Source organism: Trachurus trachurus (assembly GCF_905171665.1).
Source record: "Trachurus trachurus genome assembly, chromosome: 14".
NCBI lineage: Eukaryota > Metazoa > Chordata > Actinopteri > Carangiformes > Carangidae > Trachurus > Trachurus trachurus.
In genome coordinates this window covers 11,553,822-11,570,585 of record NC_139903.1, presented here as the reverse complement: position 1 = coordinate 11,570,585, position 16,764 = coordinate 11,553,822, and the positions used below count along the sequence as shown (strand labels likewise).

Sequence of the window (16,764 nt, the reverse complement as noted above, 5' to 3'; positions counted from 1 at the left end):
GTAGCCTCCTCCTCCCGACTCCCACTTTAACAAAACTGGTTTATACCCTTCTTTTTTTATGAGTGGATCAGTATTAAATAATGCAAGAAATGTGAAGGACTGATACTGTTGCAGGTAACCAGAGCTTATTGCATTGTGTGCAAACCTAGTATCTTGGGAGAAGAAATGCTCCCACCCCTCTTTATTCTTTATTCCTGCAACATGGAAACATTGCTTGTGCTGTACACAGTCAGGTTTTGATCAGTATTGTGTGTTGTCACAGTGCAGGCGTCCAGCTGAGTGGAAATCTGTCATTAGTGTCAGGCCAATACACCAGACTAGCCTGTACTATAAGTTGCACATCTCACTCATCCCCTGCCCTCTGATGCCCCCTTCCTTTTTCTTGTAAGCCAGTTTGGTTGCCCCTCCTAATGGGAAAAGACTTTGTTCCAGCTGTAATCATAATCCATTGAGGAGATGCAGAACTTGTCACAGTCTGAACTGAGATATTAATTTCCCCTCCATGTGGGGCCCTGCTCTGCTGGCCATGTAATGCTATCAGCTTTGAAGGAATCTTGTCTGGTTAAGCCTCATACCAATGTTCTGTCTGACATCCATTTTCTTGCTTTGAATGTATTGGCACTGATGGCGCTTGAAGCAAATGCCTTTTCAAAATAAAAGCACAGCTCGGTACAGCTGTGAGTTCTGTCTCTTAAATTACTGTTAATTGCATTACTGTACTGTGTAGCTCACATTTTATCTGCATTATAAATCTGTAATTTTGACATTTTACATGAGATTTGTTAAGTATGGTTAGAACAATAAAGTATTCTAACCCCAAGGATGTGAAATATGATTTTCAGTGCAAGCCACTTTCAGAAACATTAATTGTACCGCAATTGTATTTTTACTAATTTGTCTTCAGTAAACAGGGACATGTTATTCTTGCTCCTAAATTAAAACTTACAATATATCTTTGCCCTAGAACCACTGCTAATGATGTTATTGTTATTTTTCTGTTTATTTAATAAGGATGGTGAAACCAGAGAATTACTGCAGCACAATGATTCTTCTGCCATTTACATGTATGACATTTGCACTCTGCAAAAGATGCTCTTTAGCTGTTGTTTCTTATATTTATTGCTCACGTGGCCCATTTATTTCCCTCCTTTATGTAACATGTTACTTTCTGAGATGGCGATGTTAAGGTGCACCTGCTTCGCCATCAATTAACAGAATGTAAATTACAGTGCAGAGCAGGTCTGCAGTCGCCATTGTTACGGCATCAAGTTGGAAACGGTAACACCACCTGAGGTACTACGTTGTGCACAGGTGGTGCATGCTAGAGAAGGTATTACACTTCTCTAAAAATCCCTGATGAACTCTGACAGATTTCGCCTACAAGGCAGGCACCCTGTCCCTGGTTAAACAGCTGCTTTCCATTTTTATTTTTAATTCATGGCTGCAGTGACTTGACTTGTATGCAGATCTGCAGTAGCTGGGTGTTTCCATGTCCCTAATTGTTAAAGTCACACCGATTTACATGATTATTCTATTTATCTGATTAGATCTCTTCCTCCCAGCAGCATAATGAATTTCACTGCAGGGACAACTGGCCTATTACACCAAGTTTATAATCATGTGTGATTTTAGTATGGAAATAAGGTTTTTTCTCAGTTGCAATCACCAAATTAGAATTATTACAAGAATAATTGATTGTGCCCTGTCACTTATTCATGAAAAATATTCTGTGATTAACGGTTTGCTCACCATAAAATGTGGGCTTTCTTCGCTTTCTTCGATCGTTGCTGCTACTGTGTCAACACAGTTCATTGAGCTCTGCTGGTATCAGTGTCTCAGAATGCACCCCAGTCGTTTCTGTGTTGTATACTTTGCAGATTTGATAAATGGATATCAAATATTGTAGATTCAGCAGTATCTATAGAGAATTACCCAGCTGTGCTTGGTGTGTGCAAACGTGCTCAACTGGGTAAGCGTTATAGATCTTACCCATTTGCAACTTGACAGGTGCGAACTGTTGATGGCTTATAGAAATATTGAATCAAGGTGTTAGCCAAATCGGCTTTATCCAGACACAGAGGGGACGGTTAGATCCATCTAACAGTGAACGGAGTTTGCCTCCTCACTTTAACATGTGAAAAAACAGGTTGAAACAGATCACACAGGCCAAGAAGCAGTTGTATATAAGGCTGTTCTGGCAACTGCAAGCAAATCATGATTTTCTGGTGACGCGTGGATGTGTTCAAACGTGACAAGTCTGCAAACTTCTCTGCTGTTTCTGTTTCTGCTGGTGCACAGCCTTGAAGAGAGCTTAAGCCTCGTCAACTGTCTAGTCATAATTGGTCACATTCTCTGTATTGTCACCTGGACTACAATCTTGTGCCTCACGTTTCCGTTATAAATCAGTGTGTATATATACACACACACTGGGTTTGAAGCTACTTCTTAACATCAAAATACAAATGTTTAAGGGCTGTGACAGTGTTTTCCTTTTAACCACTTTGGCCTCATTTTGAAAACCAGATTTCCTTTATTCCCTCTCTACTGTCATGTTAATTTACACACACAGCATGAAAAGTCCAAATCTGTCTCTGTAAAAATAACTCCATCTGCTATATTTTTTATTAATTTCCTTATGCTAATAAACAACCCGGTTGCATTTTAGGATGTCGCACAGTTTTTCCCACCCTTGTGACCGTGCAGTCAGAGGAGAGTGAGTGTCAGAGTAGATCTTGGCGAAACCAGCGAATCTCATCTTACTACTTAAGATGGCTAAATTTAGCACTAATGAAAACATTTATCAAGTAACTTCACCTTAAATTCAGAGGAGATTAAATACATTCAGCTTTGATTAAACTTGACTATCGGAGCTACTTGGGCTCTCTTTATCCCACATTTTATAAGTGCTTTCAGCACCTGCAAACAGTATACTTACTCTAAGCATTAGTCAGCCGAGTCTTGGCACAGCAAGAAGAAAATGACAGTATGGAATTTATCTTTCTTCTGCCCTTAAAAAAACAGCTACAGAGGCTCATTGTCATGTGGTGCTGTGTTCATAATGGATCCACTGTACTCTCATTACATGTCTGTAAGGAACAAACCTAAATCTTGACAAATTATTACTGCTGTAATATAATCGGGATGGGCCCCAGTGGAAACAGTTTTGCCCGACAGCACTGTGCATTGATCATTTGGTAGCAATGCAGCTTAATGATCATAGTAACACAGATGCCCACAGTCCCGGAGCAGAGCTAAAATTTGTCCTCACTCATTAGAGGTCCACCTGTGTCCCTGTTGCAGGGCACCATCCCCAACAGTAGCTCCCAAAACAGCCTTGTCAGATGAACTCAAGTACATGGACATGTTTTTATACGCTAATGGCCAGTACACTACTTTTAGCTAACTCTTCAGCCATATCTTTCATTTATCTTGTTGCTTTTAGAAATCAATTTCAACCATTTATCTGTTACTGCCCTTTTTAAATGTACTACTGTAAGCTAATTATTTTTACCACTGACCCTTTACTGTCAGCTTTGCTTTTAGCCAACCATTTCAACTGCTTCTACATTACTATTACTGTTATATTTCAGCTGTTTATAGGTTAGCTTAATTTTTAGTTAACTATTTTCAACCTTTTAGCCATTTCATAATCTCACTAGTGATCTCATTTACTTCAACCATTCATTAACCATTTCAAACACAAATTCATTACCTATGGTTAACCATTTATCCATTACTGATTAAGCCTGGTTTGATTTAGTCACATTTTAACTGAACTCAAGCCTTTGTTAATGTTATTTATTCACTGCTCTGGTTCAGTGGAGCAGAGGGATGGGCTTTGAATTACCCTTCTTCAGTAACATAGCTAGGATACTTGTGGTGTCCTGCTTTTTTCTTCCTTTGTTTTTATGTACTCTGCTTTTTTAATTATGTGTTTTTGACACAGTTATAAAAGCCGCCAGCTTGCTGTTGATATACAATCAGGCTCTTTTGCTCTAGTCCAACACAAAACTTGTTTTTAAAGTTAAAAGTTGTGTCAGTGCAGAAAATATTGACTTATTAATGTGCCGAATAACAGACAAAAGCGGCTTCACTTTGAAATCCTTTTTATGCATGTGGTTAAATAATGGACTACAAAGATCACTGGTAGATGCTCAGTGCATGACCGTCACGTCAAACCAAATGTGACAGGATTTAGGGCTATTTTTAGTTAACAGCCACTTGGATTACATGGCTATAGAGCTGTGTCCTAAATTCAACAATTACTGCAGTCGACAGTGTTTATTGGCTGATGGGCTCTCTGTTGTTTTGTTGTGTGTTTTTTGGGGGGGGTATGTGTTGGCTCTTCCTTGACATCCTGGACTGTGTATTAAATGCACCAGTGGGATTTATTTTCATGAAAGTGTATAACATTACAGTTTGAATTTCGGCAGTTATGACTAAATGATTGACAGAGGAACTATAAAAATAAATGAGAAACAAAATGGGTGTACCTAAAATCTTTCTTGCAGGAGCCTAGGGCTTGCCATTTCTTATTTTACCACGTATCATCTGTATTGTTCGACAAATCACTCAGCATAGTTCTACAGTCAGATTATTCAGCTAATTTGCATCAAAGACATTTATAGCCTTTTAATTCTGTCAGATGTGATTACATTACTCATTGCATGTGTTTTTTTTACCCAAGAAAAAAAAAACTGACAGTAGAATTGAAAACAAATGTTAGAAGAACAGGAAATGGAGAGTGCTTTAGGTCTACTGTCACCTTAGGCAAGCTATTTTTAATTTGCCAACAAAAGCACCATGTCTTTTTTTCCCTCCTTGCTTCTTGTTCTCTGTTTCAAGCACAATCTGAGCCCCAGGGACCGCTGAGCCCCTGGTTTGCATGACAGGTATTGGTAAATTGGGTGCAGGATTGTAGACAGCGGCCGGTAGCCAGTTGTTTAATGCCTGTTTGTCTTATTTTTATGGAAAAGGATTTGTCGACACTTGTAAGAGTGCTGTGTAGTAAGCTTTCTTGATGATTTTTCACTGCAGCTCTAATTGGTGCTTGTGTTGAGGAAACATGAACTGAATCATCAGAACAGAGATCCTATAGGAAATGTGATAGATGATTGAGTTTACAGACTGAGTAATGAGTATAATTAAAGCTTCACTTTTTTCATAAGTCTTTTGAAACTTAACTGTTCTTGTTTGCTGAGGACATTATTAGTCTACTGGTATCTGTGCTGCACCCCTTTAATGAGAATTCATCCTCTCTTTCAGCTGCAGCAGACTATAATGTCTGGCAGTGAAGCTACACTGTGATTCTTCTGTGCCCTGGGGTTAAAGTATTTCCAAAAGATTTATTCATTGTGGACACTTAAAGCCTTAAAAATGACACAGGCGCAATGATGATCCCCATGTGAGTGGAAGTAACTTGAATAGGTGGCAATATGTCAGGAAATTAGCAATGCAATTTCCAGACAGACATTAAGACAAGGAAATGATACCTCCGTCTCCACAGGGCATCCTGCAGTTTTTATGGGGAACATAAACTCTTAAGATAATGGATAACGATCCAGAATTAATTTTAACAGAACCCCAGTTTCACCAAATGTACAGAATGAAAGGAAAGGAAAGAAATGATAGCAGCTGAAAACACTGATGCCCAATATGAGATATGCAAAAAAGGAGGGAGAGAGGTGGGAGGGGGGGGGTCGTGAAGCTGCAGTCTGCAGTTTTGTGTTTACCAGCATTTATCAGGCTTGGTAAGATTAGTTTAATTTGACACAGTCTGGGACTTGGCCTGCCCTTGAGCATGACATCTGTTCAAAGGAAGATGAGGGCAGAAATTATGAAAAGCAACATTTGAACTAATTTGCATGAACTGTACTCAGTTTAATTGGCTACATTTATAATTTTGCTCATAATGTGGTTACTCAAATGTCTGAGCTTTGGGTGAATGCTTGTAGTAACTTACGTAGGTATTCTCAGATTCTCATACAGTAAAGGCTACCTGATGGCTGGAAAATGTTTGTGTTGGCATGGAAACACGGTTTACCGACTGGACCCATCATGCTAAAGAAGCGAACTGCTATTTCTCAGTCAAAGAAGGAAGGCTGAGAGAAAATGAATGAATGGATGGATGTTTTATTTGAGGCTACAAGGACTCAGTCACAGGTCAACAACTACGGCTGTAAACATCTTTACATCGATAACAGCTCATGACTCATGGATTTATGACTAACAGTGACAGCATATCGAGTCTTGTCAAATCCCTATGCAAGTGTATTGATTGAAATTGTGAAAATGTTTCATACATATGGATAAAAAGCCAGTAGAATAAATTATTGCAAATTACATTTTCTATTAGCTTCATCAGTCACTGCAACTGATGGAGCCACAGTTATTAGCATGTGGATGTCCACAGTACTCAGTATATCTCATTATTAGAAGGACGTAAAGATTTTTTTAATGATTATTCTTTGCCAGGTTACTGTTAACATAGAGGATCACCTTGGCCTTAAAGCTTCCTGGGCTTGATTTTCTTCCTGTAACAGTAGCAAACCATTGAATGCAGCAGTCGATGGCTGTGTATTGACGCACAGACAGAAGGAAATGCTCGCACTGGGGCTAAGGCCACAGGAAGTGACGTCAGTGTATTCTGTTATTTGTAGGTTTGTCAAAGTTAACGTGTAAACGCCTGCGATAAATCTGGACATAATAACATGTAAAAGAAAACCGTCACATGACTTAGGTAGAGCCTGTCTGTGTATTTAGTCTATCGTCTCCGTCTGTGTTGCCACTGCGTTTGTCACCCGTCAGTTGGAATACGGTAACATCCCATAGTTGAGGATGAAATAGTGCGTCCCATTTTGAATCAATACTGGACAGGGTTTGTCCCGTATTTCTGTCTTGAATGCAGCATCATCCCACCCACATTCGGTAAAGACCCGTCCCACCCGTGATCAGGTAAAACTCGATGCCATACGTCCCGTGGTTTGATCACTGACAAGAGTGGGAAAATTCAAACTCTTGGTTTGACAGTGTCAGTGCTAATGACTATCAGAGTAGTTGTAAACTATGTCCGTGAGTGTTTCCTGTGATGGATGGTGGCCTGTCAGATGTATGGCAGCGTCAGGAGGACAACACTCTCCACTCACACCGAAGCCTGTGATGTGATTTGTTTATGAAGGTTGAAGTGCAGTCGGATTCATAGCCTGTAGCTACACAAATTGCATCCTTCAACGCTATGTAAGAAAGAAGAAAATACAAGTCATTATATAATATTTAGTATTTTAATCCCAATAATCAGAATCGTATTAATCAAGTTAATTTTTTTAATCATTTGACAGCCTTAGATTTGTTGAAACAAAGTTACACAACGAAAGAAAAATTAAAAAAAAAAAAGTCTGCAGCTGAAGCCAGTGTTAAATGGCCCCCGCAATGTTTTTACCTCAGAGCCACAAACACTGTGTACTAGAGTTATGACAGTTTGCAGCATTAGTGCAGCTTCCTACTAGAACATTAGGCTGAGGAGAAACTTTATATGAATTCATCTGTTTACTCCTTGTGTAGTGATCAGTGCCCGACAGAAACACAGAGAGAGCACACTGATTCCCTGAGGAAAGTGTTTGATCTTCTCCTCTGTACGGTGACAATAATTACAAAAGCACAATGAAAGCCTTTTAAGTACGACACAGCTGCTACACGTGTGTGCATGCTCGAGTGGCCACATATCTGCTGCTGCACCTCAGTCATTTGCAGATATTTGGCTTCCTCTCCCTAATTCTGCTGGTGTTCTTAGGCTGCATTCAGTAGCATTCACATATTTTTAATGAGACGTCATATACAGTAAACTCTCTGTAAGTTGCCAGACTGCAACTTTATTGTAATAATTACCGATAATTACAGTGTCAGGAATGCACCTCGATGCAACATCTAGAGAGTGCAAATGTAAAGGATAGGGAGTAATGAGTTTGTTTCTGAGCTTAAATCAGTATTAGTCCATTAGTTACACTGTTTGGTCAAGTTGTGTCTAAAACTTAGGACCTTGTAAACTACAGTACATCATCTGTTATGATGAGTGAGGGTCCTGCGTAGTATGTAAGCAGTATAATAGTATGTACTGTACATGGGTTAAGTTTATTTTGGGGCATTAAAGTGGATTACTTAATATGTATTCAATCAGTTTGCTGAACACTTTATTACTTAATGTCCACATCTGTGATTGTAATAGATAAGTTTGTACTGTATAAGTAATCTTGCATTGGGGAGGGGGTCTGATCCTTACATGAAGGTTTACTCCTTATTTTGTCTTTGGGCCTTCGAGTCAAAAACTGTACCTTCCCTGCTAATTGCTCACAACGATGAAGCAATACTGAACTCCCTTAACAAAACTATTGACTATAAATTCTGATGTAGTTTCCAAATTCAAGAGTTGACCATTGTAATAAAACATTAATGTGCATCACCAAATAAACACATTAGAAGTTAAGAAAGAAAGAAAGAAAGAAAGAAAGAAAGAAAGAAAGAAAGAAAGACAGAGCAGTAAACATAATTAAAATTTGCATCTCTCAGTCTCTATTTGTGAACTAGGAGCCACTATTTGTGAACTGTGCACAGACATTAGCACTGTGGCGCCTCACAGGCCTGAGTCCCAGCCAAAGCACTAACAATGAAACTAAATATTAATTAATATGATGTCTCGTCTAATAGCTGTTTGACTAATTGTCACGTCAAAGAAGTCGTCCACCAGGAATTATAACCAAATAACCTGTGAGAAAAAGGTTCAAGTCCACTGCTCAGTGACGTGCAGCTTGTTTGGAGCTGCACTGCTCATAAACTCCCAATTTGCATACAATGGTTTATACATATGGTTTATAGCACTCGTGACGATACATATAAATTAAGCTTTAAGTGTCTTTGGTTTCATGTGGGAAGGTGATGATGAATGTAATGATGATGATGATTGAGATGATGAGTGCGCTGCTCAGTACAACCTGACTGAATATAAAGCTGGTGCTGGAAAGCTCACAACACAGATTCATACCTATAGAAACATAAACCATCATGGATCTCTTCACTATAAAGAAGTCAGCTACTGTATGTTTGATCCTAAACTTACTCTGTATTCATAATAAACTTTTTTTTTGATATGATTAACCTCACTGCAGTTCTGCTCTGTTGTAATGCCAAACAACAAAGCAGACGTCACTCACTCATCATTTATTACGTCCATACTGCTCCTTCTTAATAGACGGTTGTAATGAGGACAATAAAAGCAGACAGAGCAGCAGCGTTGTCCTCTGTATAAGGTCAAATGCACCTTTATCGTGTGACCCCTGGCACAGAAACAACAAACCATGTTGATGAAACCATTTGACCCCTTTTTTATATAATAAATGTCAAGGGGAAAAAAAATAAAAGACCCTCCCTCCCAGCGAATCGATTTTCTTTCCACAGATGTTTTACATGATGATGATGATGTAAACAACCTCTTGATTAATGTCACCTCATAAAAAAGCCACAGTATTATGTATTTGAGAGGCGCATGCCATTGGGTGTAAAAATGTCAGAGCATCAGTTTAAGACCAAACGAAGACAATCGATAATAAAAATTAAAGATATAAAGCAGATAAACAACAGGCAGCTTGAGGCTTAAAATGAATGATTAGAAATAAAGTTGATTATTATTTGACATCCTCTTATATACCAATATGTGTCAGACCACTTATGAGCCATTGGTTGTTAACTCTTCTGTTGTTTCTACAGGGGTCTTCTGTCTGAACCAACATGGCTGCTGCACTTTGGAAGCCCAAATCGCAAGACTTGGGCTTGTGGATGTGGTTTTTCCTGCTCCTCAACATCCTTCCTCAAGCCAGGTACCACAACTGACACTGACACTGTAATCTCTCTCACTCTCTCACCATGCTTCTCTTTTCCTCCGATGGATATTTGCTGTCGTCCCATCATCAACCCCCGTTTCACTCCCCTCGGCTCCGACTCGGCTGTTGACGTTGTGCTGATGTGCTGTGTATAATACCGGCATTAATCAGGCTCACTGCCGCAGCAGACATTGTAATCTAACCGGCACCATTAGAAGCAAAAGATCATCTATATTTTAAGCAGGGGCCAAAAGCCACACTTGTTTTTTGTTATTACACAGTGAGACGGTCCCAGCTGTGACTGTCAGTTTGTCAAATGAAACAACCGACACCACGATAATGGTTCCTGGAAAAACTGTAGCATCGCCAGAAGTAGTAATAGTATATAAGATTGATTTTGGAGGGAAAAAGTCTCCGGACAGTGTTTTGACTTTCACACTTTTGGACGAGGATTAAAATAGACCCAGTGCCACCTCGTTCCCAAATTAGAAAGAGGAAGAGTATCATCATCACAACGTAAAGTGAGTTTATCCTCCCATCTAAATGTTTGTGCTCTCCCCCTGCACAGGTGTAAATTTCACTGACTGCTGAAGTAATTTGCATTGTGCAGCACACTACAACTATGATTGCCCATTCACAGCATTTTCACTCCTGCATCCTGTGCACATTTTCCAGTGAGTGCCAGTGCGAGTCTGTAGGTGTGTGTGTGTGTATGTGTATTGGAGTCAGCGAAAAAACGAAGCTCCAGCGTGTCTTGAAGTCATTCGAATCACACTCCTTGTAATTTCAAAACGAAGAGATTGCGCAGGTTGCCATGTTAGCATTGTTGATAAGGTAAGATGTCATGGCAGCGAGATGTGGCGGTGTGTAAATCACTTTAAGATTTTGCACGCTAGGAAAAGAGCTCACCCAACCTGGAAGAAAGCAGGCCGGGGAAGGAAATCAGAACAGTGTGACAGGGATTAGCCCAGTTTGCTTTGTCATTGTGCCATTTGGCTCTCCTTGCTTATTAGGAGCACACAGCGCTTGTAATTACATATATTAAATAGAAATGTTTGGCCAGGAGAAGGTGCAGGGCCAAACTTGACAAGGATTCTGGATCTAGCCTTAATGCAATTTTTCCATGTAGGAACACAGTGTTTATAGTTCACCTGTTTTGACACCCATGGTCCACATACGGTAATCCAGGGGACTGTTTGTGTTCCAGAGAAAGGAAATCTTAATGCTACAACATACACCGTATATATTTCAGCCTGCTCTGCTCACAGACTCTAAATCTTGAATTCAAAACAGGTCATTACAGTGTGAATATTTATTCCCCTCCCCACATGTTTGAACAGATGTTAATATTGCAAATAAAAAGCGACAACCCTGTCACCCAACATCAGCAGCCAGCCTCACTAATGCTCTTGGGAGAAAATCCCTGAAGCCACATCCCAAAGTTTTTTTAGGAAGCTTTCCCAGAGGAGCAGAGGTTGTTGTTGTAGTAGCATATTACTGTCCATGGTTTTTGTAAAACGAGGAGTAATGTTCAGGTGTCGGCATCTATCCGTCTAGATTAGAGGGTTTGCAAAGCGTGAGGCACGCCTCCGCAGGTGGGCGAGAGTTGGATGGGTATGAAGAGGGAGAGATGGTGAGCAGCAATTTGCATCAAAATGTTTTCCTTATAACTCAGTCATATAACACGCATAATACACACATTTTCAAAGCCAGTGCAACTCACGATGATTAAATAAGGTATTCCTTATAACCCCAAAACATGCCTGAGAATATTCATATTTATAATTATTGTCAGCATTAATGTAATCCAGTGATAGCAGTTACAAGCTGCTAACAGCGAATTCAACATGTGACTCATGCTGCCAATGTGAATAAATATAAAACAAAAAAAGAAACAGGGATAAGCTCAATAAACTCTGGGTAAAGATCATAAGTCTTTCCAAAAAGAATAAAACAAATTAAATTAGCCTGACCTTGGTTTGATTTTTCAGCTGGGGCCAGAGAAGGAGATTGAAGATAGAATTAATGACATTAGTATTCTGGATATTAATGAATAAAAATATGGAAAATCATTAGATGTGATGAGAGCAGCAGTTAATAATGGAAATCTATGACATTTTGACATATTGAGGGACAGAAAATTGTCGCCATATCCGTTCCAGCAAGGCTCAAACCGTTGGTGCAATTCATTATGCATGGACCTAACACAGCAAGTGACAAGGATTTTCCCAAATGTTAATCTTTCTGCAATTACTTGAGACATGATGTAGTGCACATATGCAAAGTGCCTTCACCCAACACGTTTCATTCAGTTTAACTTATGCTACTGTAAATGAGGCTTCACAGTAGCTGAATTGAGGAAGACATTTTTTTTAATCTGTCGCCTCTCAAGAGATGTGAAAACTTGGAACAAAAATTAAGGTTCTCTTAAAATTTCCATCAAAGTTCAAGTTGCTGAAGGTTGGAAATAAGAGCGTTAGCATGCAGAATATCTAAGTATCAGCAGAGCTGTTTCTCTCTGAGAACTGTCTCCCTGATGCCCACTGATGCTATCGGCAGGCTCCAAATCGGCTTTGCTACAGTTGAGGCAGGAGACTTTCCTAATGGATTAAGGTATAACAGACAAATCCTCTATATAAGGGTCTGTCATTCTGCACATCACCAAATTTCCTCAATACCCGCACACTGAAAGACGGGGCATGATTAAGCTATTATTCCCCATGAATCCATGTATTACATATGAATGAGAAGGCTCTGTTTATTCCCATCTGGCAAGTGTCTTTCATTCCTTCAGCTCGCCATCCATCCATCCAACGCCCGACCTTCCTTCTCTCCAATCAACACTTAACAAGAATGGGCAGCCAGGCCGTCTTGTTGTCTATTTTGTTTGTAATCTCTTGCCAAGCTGCCGGCTAACGTGGCATATAATCAATAGCTATAAGGGGCGAGAGGCCTATATGTACACTTTGCCTATGGATTGGCTCTGAAGCTGCCCAGCCTCCGCTCGCTCGTTCGCTCACGCCTCCTCACATGAATTATTCACAGTGTGGCAGAGAGGGGCATCACTTTGAGATGCGACCTGGTCAACAGATAACATTCTGTTTCGGCAATGTTGTCAAGGTTAATGTGTCACAGGTCCAGACAAGGGTAATGTATTCATGGCTGAACCACTTTGCTGATTGAACGACCAGGCGAACAGTCTCTACTCGGAGTCAAAAGAAAAGGAAGTCAAAGGTTCGCTGGGTGTAAATAATGTCAAGTCAGAAATTATCAGTCAATACATGCCTCTGGCTTTACTTTTCATTTGTCGGATATTTTGCTCACTGACGGAACCGGTGAAGGTCACGGTGCACCATAAAATCTGTATCTGTTACTTTCATCAGTAGCGTTGGATAATTGCACACACACACACACACACACACACACACACACACACACACACACACAATTAACGATTAGTACAGTCGGTCAAAGTGGAGCCACAAACCAACTGCTCTGTGAGATGTAATAGATGCTTATTAAAATACATGGTTTGGGTGATTAATTCAACCTTCACTTGGTTTTCACTCACAATAAGTGGTTTCAGTAAAAGGCTGAAAGTGGATTTGTTGAACCAGAGCTCTGTGAAGCATCTGGGAAACCTGGGTCTCCTGTGCTATCACATCTTGTGAGTAAAATTAGAACCGATGCCTGACTTCTTAATCCTGTTGAAGTATTATTGATCTATTTTCTAATCACCCTGAGTTCCTGTCAATATTCGGCTTATGGAGTAACTGGTAAATCAAGTAACTACAACAGCCTGGTTTCCCAGAGAAAGCACATAAAGTTTGTGAGCAGCAACAGGAGTTTCATGTGAACCCAGTGTCCTTCCATCATCCCAAATTCTTTTAAAACTTTCATTGATCTGTGCCCTAATTAGTTTCATTCAATTTCCTATTGATATGGCGAGCATCTGGTCAATGATCTTCAAAGTACCAATTAGCAGACATGCCCCAGCAGGCATGAATCAAACAGAAACAGGAAAGGATTTCCCAGAAGGTGTCTGCACAGCTGATGCAGACCATCCAATTTTGGAAACACACAATTGCTGAGCTAATGTCTGAACCCTCGACATACAGCGACTACTACATGAAACAATTTTATTTTAATTGGGCAGCTTGTTGTTTTATCATAGCATCAACTTTTTTCTTTTCTTTTTTTTTGAGGAAATGACCCCATCTCTTTTTCCATCAAGCATCGTTATAAAACACGTTCATCTCAGTTCAGGCCTGTTCTCCAACCAGCAACGTCCACCCCCAACTCATTTTAAAAATGAGGCCTGAAGCAAAGCTGTAGATAAACAGGTTGTCCAACTCAGACTACACTTACTATGCCTTTGAGTCCATTTGTACAACGTTCAAAGTGTTTGTAATGTTTAAAGGCCAAATGCCCAAATAAATCAATAGAAAAGTAGGTTAAAACTGTCATTTCATCCAGTGAAACATATAAAATCGGGGCTACTGTTGGCAAATAAACACCTGCTTGTCATTACTTGTATTTAACTGGTAACTAAGTGCATGTCCCACAGTCATTTCCTATTGCGAGCAGGTGAGCAGTTTCTTCGATTGCTGACTGAATCAACATTTTCTGCTGCTCGCAGACACGCAGCTTGTTTTCTGGTGAAAGAGTTGCCGCCTGCAGGAAGACCACCCGCATTCCCCCCCCAATCATGCACCGAAAAACAACAGTTGCAAAAAAGTTTAATCATAAAATATGAAGATGCAAAAGCTGTTCAGTAATAAAGAATTCAATATCACACAAACCAGCTGTATTGCATATTTTAACAACCAAAAAAAAATGTGTCAGACTTCTTTGGCAGTTTATCAAATAGCTTTTTGGGGAACAGACAATTTAATAATTCCTAGAGGGAGGACGGTTATGATTCTCCAGCCTGTGTTTTTAGAAATCAAGTGTTTGGTGGAGTCAAGATAGTTGGCTCTCTCCAAGAAACTACACAGCTCAGCTCAACAGCTGATCAACTACTGGCACAATTAAGACTTGTAATATCACTACTGTAAAAATGTTAATAACAAGTGATGAGTAATTACCCTTTGTTGACTCCATTAATTCTTGATGCTGATCCTTCCTAACTACTGGCCAATGTTTGGGTTGGTGGCTCATGAGCCAAAGTATTAATGCAGCTCATTTGCAGCTTGTGCTCGAACAGGAGGACGCAGTCTGAAAGCTAGATGAGCACAAACTGAGCACGAGGCCAAGGTAGCAAGGTCTTGTGAAGCAGCTTCTGGATAAAGCCTGATCTCACCATTTATCCCTTAATCATGAAAAACGATTCCTAAACCTCGTTTCTGAAATCTTGACATCTTCTGGTGTTTATCAGTGCAGACAGCGACATGTCCAAAATGGCTGCCTTCACTTGACTATAATGACAGTAATTCAATATCATTTTATTGTATAAAACCAACTTACAATCACTTATACATCGTATCTCATCATCCCTCTAATCACTGTCCAATAGCAATCTTGTAATCATTGTCTTTTAAAGGAAAATAATGGCTTAAAGGCCGCGAGCTACACTACGGAGGCTAATGGGATTTCTTGGTTTCCCTCATCAAACTCATCAAATACACAATCCAACAACTCCAAAACGCTCTGGTGGACAAGTTGTGACCTGCACATTCACCACGCTATGAGATAATAACAGAACGTTATGAGACAGAGTCGTTTTAGAGGTAAATTCATGCAAAACTGCTGATGCGCGTTTCTGTCGGGGGCAGTTTTTCGGCAAGCAGTCTCTGCATTTGCCTCCAAAACAACTCGTCTCGTAACGTTTCGTTATTATTTCATAGCAAGGTGAATGTGCAGGTAGATAAACCAGGTGCGCCAAGTGCTATTATGGAATTACGATGGCTTTAAAACAAATGAGCACGGTGAAGCCATTAACACCGAAGCACCACTGTGCAAACGGTGTTACAAAACATGTCTGGCCAAGGGTGGAAACACTTCCAACTTGGCAAAACACTTGAAGGACAAGCACCAAGACCTGCACAAGGAGTTCAGAGAACGACAGGTAATAACTTATACACCCATTAAAAAAAGCCACATTCAGTGCTAAAAGCATGAAATGCCTTCACTCTCCACAAAAGTAGCTCTGGAAAGAAATTGAAGCTGCATTGCAATTACCACTTTCTCTGGTTTAAATAAATTATAGGTGTTTGAGTAGAATGAACGTTTTTGTAGACACGCTGATTTACGATAAATTTTAAAATGGTCCCTTTCTCTATCTTGATATATTTTCTATTAAAATAAAGTCAATAATGACATTTCTAGTGTTAGTTGTGTTGTGAAAAGTATCGAAATACATGTTGGTACCAGTATAGATTTAAAAAAAGAGGGAGAAGCGAGCACTAAATTTTAGGCGGTTCACGGCTACAGCACAAACAAAAGGGGAGGAAAGGCAGCACACTCACGATCCCTTTGACAAATTTTATTACAGGACAGGTAGGCCAAGCACAGACGTTTCGACCGATGTTTTTTTCAATGTGTCCACATTGAAAAAGGCTTCGGTCGAAACGTCTGGATGAGAGTCAGGATGAAATGGATGAGAGATGAAAGTGTTGACCTCACTAGAGCGGAGATACAGGGTCCAACAACAACAACACAGGACTCGACAACAAAGCAGTCGGCAAAGGGCAAAGTGAAACGGAAAGAACACAGGTGGAGAAGAGGACAATGTGAAACTCCAGCTGCTGAAGTTGATGAACAAGATGAGAAAGCCTCAGACAACCGGAGAAGCCGGACGTTGTACATGGATTGTGTGCAACAGCTCGGCGCTTATGAAATGCTACAGCAAAGAAGAGAAACACAACAACAAGCCAGTCAGTAAAAAAACAACTGC

General features: G+C 40.0%; 1 protein-coding gene across 1 annotated transcript in view; it reads left to right on the top strand.

Moving 5' to 3' along the window:
• gabra3 (gamma-aminobutyric acid type A receptor subunit alpha3) overlaps positions 1-16,764 on the top strand; it is a gene marked incomplete at its 3' end in the record, with an annotated part of 84,955 nt that overhangs the window by 16,607 nt on the left and 51,584 nt on the right. The window contains exon 2 of the mRNA XM_083986602.1: positions 9,757-9,866. Within this exon, the coding sequence (XP_083842728.1) occupies positions 9,778-9,866 (89 nt within the window). The 5' untranslated portion in view covers positions 9,757-9,777. The remainder of the gene's footprint in view (positions 1-9,756; positions 9,867-16,764) is intronic.